General features: G+C 40.9%; 3 protein-coding genes across 3 annotated transcripts in view; 2 read left to right on the top strand and 1 right to left on the bottom strand.

Annotated features, from left to right (window-relative positions):
- Positions 1 to 7,455, top strand: part of tmem200b (transmembrane protein 200B) — a 461,151-nt gene that overhangs the window by 397,595 nt on the left and 56,101 nt on the right. The window lies entirely within an intron of this gene.
- LOC104963667 (calcium/calmodulin-dependent protein kinase kinase 1-like) overlaps positions 1 to 7,455 on the top strand; it is a 366,751-nt gene that overhangs the window by 26,603 nt on the left and 332,693 nt on the right. The window lies entirely within an intron of this gene.
- vsx2 (visual system homeobox 2) overlaps positions 4,987 to 7,455 on the bottom strand; it is a 6,586-nt gene continuing 4,117 nt past the window's right edge. Inside the window, exons 4-5 of the mRNA XM_010792260.1 lie at positions 6,029 to 6,209; positions 4,987 to 5,669 (exon numbers count right to left, since the gene is read on the bottom strand). Coding sequence (XP_010790562.1) covers positions 5,284 to 5,669; positions 6,029 to 6,209 — 567 coding nt within the window. The 3' untranslated portion in view covers positions 4,987 to 5,283. The remainder of the gene's footprint in view (positions 5,670 to 6,028; positions 6,210 to 7,455) is intronic.

Here is a 7,455-nt window from a genome sequence, read left to right on the forward strand (position 1 = left end):
TAGATGGGCGTGACTTCGCCTCTCTATAGTGAAGGCTTCTCAATACTCTAATTTCCCCTCCTCGGCTCCTCGACTCCTCGGTCCTCCGGTAGTGACCCGGAAATGGATTTCAGCGCGTCATGTTGAAGGACATCTAATTTCTCTAAATGCACATCGAGGACCAAGGATCGAGCATCGGGGAGGCTCTCTGGAGGAGCTATAACCGAGGATACACTGATGGTTCCTCCGCGGATCCTCCGCGGATGTATTTCCGGCTTGCGATATTTAAAAGAGTCGTGGCGCACGGTCGGACTTATCTCAGCCAATGACAGCTCTGCATGCATCCCCTGGATATTATTTTATTAACTGCTTGAATCGGACGCGATGTTTACAGCGAGAACAGCTGTGAGCAGAGCCGGTTTTTGGCATAGACGACATAGGCGGTCGCCTAGGGCGCCAGATCTGGGGGGGCGCTGCGCTGGTAGCTCTGGGAGGGAAAAAAAGTTTTTGACCGTTGGTGCTCATTCTAATTAAATTAATCATCCTAATTAAATTAAAAAACATTAATAATTAAGTAAATGTAACACCCTTTTCACCCTGGTGGGCGCGATGGGCGCTGTAAGTGATGAAAGTGGGGGATGTTGGCTTATCAGGCGCCCGCAGGTCACAGCCAAAGTGCGAGTGAGCGTGGGAGGGAGAGAGGGAGAGAGGGAGAGAGGGAGAGAGGGAGAGAGGGAGAGAGAGGGTGCACCGTGCACCGGCGGTACCGGCACTGTTGTTATTAGCATCTGGTGCTAGCTGCTCTAACGGATATAAGAAGAAGATGTTTCTACAACAAGGGTGGAGGAGAGCTCTCCTGACAGACTGAGAGGCTGATAACTACAGCTCAGTGAGGCAAAGGACTCTGAGTGTTAAGATATTTAACTTTAGTCTAAGTTATCTCAGTGGGTCTCAAACGTTTTGATCACAATTTATGTAAAAACATATTTCCAATTTCACTCCTTTATAATTATTGGGATAAAACAGTAAACCAAAAATATTGTTTAAAACTGGAGAGATAAAAAAATATGCATAAATAAATGTTAACTAGGTAAAATAAGATATGAATGAACAACAAAAATGAAATGAGTTACATTTATTTGTTATTGGCTATGGTAGGTTATTGGTTATGTTCACATACTTATTTGATTATTAAAATGTAAACAGATCTTTTCCATATGGGTGTTTTAGAGTTGTACCCGCGGCTAGATAGTCTCTAGTAATTGTGTGCTCAAAGTGCACCAGATTGAAGCATTTTACTTTAAAATGTTCAAAAAATTCTTCCCGGGGGGGCATGTCCCCGGACCCCCATAGACTAGAGGATGTGATGTCTACCCCCCAAATCAAACATGTTCATACAATACTGAGTACATTTGAAGCCAATAAGTCAATAAGTTTCTGTTTTTGTAGTGTATGTGTCTTTTGTAGAAATGTTTCATTTATTCTTTATATATTCTATTGTGTATTCCTTGGACACTCTATTGATCTTTATCTTTTCTACTGTAGGATTATCTGGCTGGGGGGGCGCCAGCTAAAATCTCGCCTAGGGCATCAAATTGTCTAGAACCGGCCCTGGCTGTGAGGTCCGTGCAGAAAGCAGAGCAATGTGTATAATATATATCTCTCACTCAGCATAACAGGCCTACATTACTCTCCTTATGCTTTAGTTTAGTAGATATCTACAAACAAAGAGTCGATATTTTTGGAGATATATCCAGTCTCTGATAGTGTTACGTTATTATGAGAGTGCTCTCATACTTGTTTGAATCTGAAATTGTATATATTTATATAAATATATATATAAATATATATATGTGTGTGTGTGCATATATGTCCGCATCTGTAGCCTGTTATTGTCTCAATATACCGCACTGTCAACAAGTAATTAAAAGTAAATAATATAAGTCGTCATGAACACATCTGTCCATCAGACAGAGTGCTGCTGTGCCTCCTGTCATCATTAATGGATGTCTCTTTAAAATGACCGCTCAGAGGAGAGGATTTCTCATTTCTCTAAACGCCTGCTGCTTCCCCTCCTCGCTCCTCGGTTCCCCTCCTCGAATCCTCCGCTCGCATCTCCTGTGGGCGGGACTAAGACACGAGGAGGGTAGTCGAGGAGGGGAGTCGAGGAGGGGAATTAGAGAAATTAGAAACCTTTATAGAATCTGTGAATATCCTGTGTTTTGATTAAAAACAATTCCAGAACAGCTATTAATGGACCTTGAAAATAGATTGTTTTGATATACATTTTAATGTCCCCCAACCCAGCCATGTGGTCACACTAATAGAAAGAAGTTGATAACAAATTAACTGCATTTTCTTTTTTAAATTGTCTTTAAAATATTGAGCTCCATCAACAGCCAGCTCTACATGACTGAGAAATATTCTTGGATTTTAGTTGTACTTATAATTCGATGCAGCAGAGGGCAGAACAGCACCACATTTCCATCCTCTTCAGTTCAACTTGTGTTGATTGAATTCAGCAGCATCTGGAGTCAAGAGTCTTCCCAAAAGTGATCGGCATGCACTTAATCTTTCTAAAACCAATGGAATAATATTGCTCACAACCCCATCAGAAAGAAATTGAATGTTAATGTTGCATTAGTGAAAATCTTTTCATAAACCTCTCTCTGATCTCACTTTGCATGGATTGAGATGATATGGTTTTCAACAAGCAGCCTGTCCATCACAAGGGATACTGTGAATTACCTTCTCATATCGAATGCAAGCAGCTTGATCTTCAGCAAATCTGATCCATCATACCCTTCTTTTCCACTCTCGGGGGATTAAATAGCTTTCCACTTTAGATGAATAATCCTCACTCTGTATATGTCTTGGCCTCAATAACTGAATTGGGTTTGAGGGTCTGTGGAGGTGAGAGCTCCTCCTATTGCAAAAATAAATGTTTGTATCTCAAGGTGTGAGTCCAATTCTCCTGAAATGTGAGACTAAACCAAATGTTCTGACTGGTGCAAGTTTGAAGATACTTTTCAAAACTGCCAGAAAATCCAAAATGTAAAAAGGTTTTTGCATATAGTTTAAGGCCAAAGAAGTCCGGTTGGGGTATGTCCATATAGTCATGCTTGATGCTCTATAAGGTCATCCTTTTTTTGTTATATTGTGAACATGCATATGTTTAGCAGGTGTTTGGCTGCTAGACATTTATATTATTTAACATAACTATCATCAATTCCTTTATTTTCGATATTCCCCACGTTAGCCTGTTAGCATGCTCACATTGGTTAATTAGCACTTAACACAAAATACAACTGAGGCTGATGTCATTACATTACATTTAGTTGTCATTTGTTTGGCAGGTATTTTTTCAATTAAAATTTAAATATTAATGATGGCACGATACGAAAAGCTTGTCCAGAGAGACTCATGAATGTCAGAACAAAATTAAATGGCAGGCCTTCCAACAGCTTTTGAGATATTTCCGTCCAGACAAACTGACAGACTCATTTGACAGAAAACTGAGAATAATCTTAGGTTATCTCTATCATTGTGTGTTTTAGAAAAATGGAAATTCCATGTGTAGTTTGGTTGCAAATGTAAAAGGAGAAAACGTTGTCATTAGCCTTTATGTCAGGTTCAAAACAATGTGTTATAAGGACATTTTGGTCAGCTCAGGGAGACGTTCTATAGCTGACCTCCAAATAAAAGAGGGTGTTTTATTAATGGATGAGGATAAATGGGGCCTTAAGTCCATCTGTTTATCTTTCTTTTCCGGTTTAGATGTAAAGCACAACTTACATAATGTTACGAAATTATGTAAATTGTCTCTATTTACGAGTTCAATCATCTTCCTTAATCTACATTTTAAAATGCACCAATCAATACAATGTCCAAGTGCATTATATCAATGTTTCTTATTACTCTGACACACTCCAGTCCATTTCCTAGCCATCATTAATTATTGTGTATATACTTATCTCTGTCAACAGCGTAATTATCAACCTTTTCTCCATCAGGTGCCATTATGGTCCCAATCTGGGGGCCATTCAGTGCTGATGCATGCAGCGGCATACTGATAATAGTCGTCCCTTGCCCCTTGAAATTGTTCTCTGTTTAATTGGAGTAGAACTCAATTGTTCAACTCATTAGGAGGCCCCATTAGCTAACTGAGGATGAGGTGTTAAATGTGATATGGATTACGGGTAATGCGGACACATATAGACGTGTTGTGTAAAGCTGAGTTGAAGTGGCCCGATACAAAATGTTATGGTGGGAATAAAGATGTTCCAACATAAAAGCTGTTAGACTTTGGCTAAGTATTTAGATAAGAGGATGAAACAGTTTTAGAGTCGGCTGGTAATAGTCTTTTTGAAATAGATTTCAAATCAGGCTTGGGTCATCCTGCTTTGGAAGGTGATTTCACTCTCTCTCCTGTTCCAAAAGTACTGGTCCCCTTTTTCATTCTGAAATTGAAGGCTTTCAACTGTGACAGATTATAGGGGCTAATCCAGGCATGCAGCCATGGACCGTGTCCCAATGAGCCCAGCCAGCGGAGCATCAAGTGACAACAAGTAGCTACTCCTACATCAGGACAACTGTGTGCCATTTAAAAGTGTCTGTAATGTCTGGACAGCTGACCACGTGTTTCAAAGGAAAACAGAATAAATAGACACCAAAAAGACATTTAATAAAAGGCTATTTTCTATTTTATGCTTAGTGTTTTGAGTTATACATATTTTTGAAATGAAAACACAAACATTTTAAAAGACTACAAGAAAAACACATGTCAAATTGTGCCTTAGTAAGAGAGATTAATATATCAAGTATATACAGCGCGATATAGGACCACAATTACTTTTCTGTCGGTGGGGTGGATCTTCTTTCAAATATCACCATTTAGTAACTGTACAAGCAACAATAAACTGAATGCCGAGAATAAAATGCACTTTACTGCTCATGAGTCCTCGGTAGTCCTTGTATAATATAACAGTTGTACTGGATAACATTTGGCTCTATATATAACTGTGGGATATATATACACCAGTATTAACACTTTACTCCTTCTGACAGATCTCATCTACTCTGCATAAGCAAAAACAACAGTAGGTCTGGAAGTAAATCAGAAAAAGTGCTTTTTGCATCTTGTGTGCAGCAGTGATGGCCAGACGAGATACCTTCTTGAAGAAGTCCAGATGCAGGCGGGTTTAAAAGAAGTCAATGAGGGATGGAAACCTGCAGGACAGTGCTGGGTAAGTGCAGCCAGCTCACTGCATTCACTCAGGAGAAAACCAGTCCACAGGAAAATCTCTACGGACTTTTCTCCTCCTCTGCTGGGCTCGGAGGATCAACAGCTTTCTCCTCGGCCGCCTGTCTCTCCTGTTTGCCCTCCAGCAGTCTGTCATGAGAAACCGTCTCCAGCACTTTGGCACTGTGCTCCTGTGCCTTGGCCCTGAGTGCAGCTATGCTGTTCTCTCTCAGTTCCTCTTTAGAAATGGTGGCCTTGCCCTCTGACCTCTTCTCCTCCTCCTCAGCTTCTTCCGGCCTCTGAGAGCTCGTCTGCTGCTGCTGGGGCGCATCGCACGGTCCTGTCGCCGGGGGGGGCGCTCCGTCCGCTGACTTTTTGTGCATCCCTGCAAAGAGTTGCGGGTATTCAGATTTAGAATAGCGTCTGCTGAATGGTAAGCCATCTTGGACTGGAAATAGCAAGCACAAATAGTTGTGGTTTAGAATATAATGTGTGAACGCACGGTGCCAGTTCATGACCGGCGTTGTGGATGATCATGTTTTATGTAATGCAAAATCTGTTCCATGTTCTCTATGTGTATGGAGTTTATTTGCTTAAATGTGTCAGGCTTAGTTTAATAGAGCATCTATCAGTGCCTGCACACAGCCCGTCAATCCGTGGTTAATTCCAAACAATCCACATAGAAAATTCTGTTACTTTTGCATAATGTGGAAATATATACTCTTCATAACATAAAATAACCATGAACTGGAAACAATGAGATATTGATTATGACTATATGAAGGGACAGTCAGACATCAGCCTCACCCAGCAGCCAGGGGGCACAGGACTCCATGATGCCGTCCTTGGCAGACTTGAGGATGGACTCTGGCAGGGGGATGGAGTGCCTCACCATGGCTCCATACAGCCCGTACTCTGCCATCACAGTGCTGCGGCCCCAGCATTTCTCCCTCTTCCTCCACTTGGCTCTGCGGTTCTGAAACCATACCTGTGACAAAACACCCATTTATTAGTCACCAGCAGCTCAGAATGAGACAAATAAATTCACATTTTGCCTGCGAGGAACATGCAGCATGCTTAGATTACTCGGTTTGTTTTGCTACAAAACATTTATGCTCTTGAGAGAGACAACATTATTTTATGTTTTATTTGATTGATGATGATACAAATAAATAGTTTGAAAATGGCTGAGATTAATGGCTTCTAAAGGGTTGAAAACAATCCAACTGCAGCATGCAATTTACAATTTCCTATGTGCAAAATTTTACTTTTGGAACCATGTTCTAATAAGGCATCAATAAGAGGTTTTGGCTTTATTAATGATTAATGATAAATAAATAATTACTTCACTACTGCATATATAGTGATAATCTTCTAATAAGACAACATTTTGTGTTGTTCATTCGTGAAAAATCTATGTGGCTAATGTTTAGACCGTACTCAATGCGTCAGGTTGGGTAGTACTGTCTCTGAGCCAGTCACCTTGGAGAAGGGAGTTCCACAGGGCTCTATTTTGGGGCCTTTGCTCTTTTTATTATATGTAAACAATATTTGTAATCAGATGCAATTTTCTACCTATCAATGCTGATGACACTACTGTATACTCATGTGCTCCTTCTCTGGATAGCCTATGGTTGTTACCAATTTAAAATCTGATTTTATCACGCTGCAGCATGCACTTCTTGATTCTAAACTGCTATTGAACAGTAAGAAAACCAAAGCAATGCTTTTTGCTCCCAAGTCAGCGTCCTCTTGCCTCTCCATTGACACCCTTGATGGCGTCTCTGTTGAGTTTGTCGATACCTACAAATATCTTGGCTTTTGGTTGGACAGTAATCTGAACTTTAAACGCAACATTGAAGTAGTGTGAGGCTTCGGTTAGACCTGTATACTAGGCGTGCACCTGAGATGGATGTTTACCAAATATTGAATGATTGTGTGACACGAGATGGCGTATGCTTCACTGCTGGGTAGGTCAATCCGATAGCGTCAAACGTTACTAGCTCAGGATATCCCAGCAAACTATATATTCGTGCACGCAGCATGCTGCGAGCCCAGCAAAGCCGTGGTTGCGCACCGCGTCGGCCGTGAAGAATTGGGCCATAGTGTGGATCAGGTCGACCCTGTACTTAATTCGGTCTCTGGGTTGGAAAATGCCTTACTTCAACTTTTTGTGTAAATTCAGACATTTCCATTCGGTTCTCACTTAAAGTTTAAGAAACTATCTTGAAGTT

Source organism: Notothenia coriiceps, unplaced genomic scaffold, assembly GCF_000735185.1.
Source record: "Notothenia coriiceps isolate Sejong01 unplaced genomic scaffold, NC01 NC01_scaffold00036396, whole genome shotgun sequence".
Classification (NCBI taxonomy): Eukaryota; Metazoa; Chordata; class Actinopteri; order Perciformes; family Nototheniidae; genus Notothenia; species Notothenia coriiceps.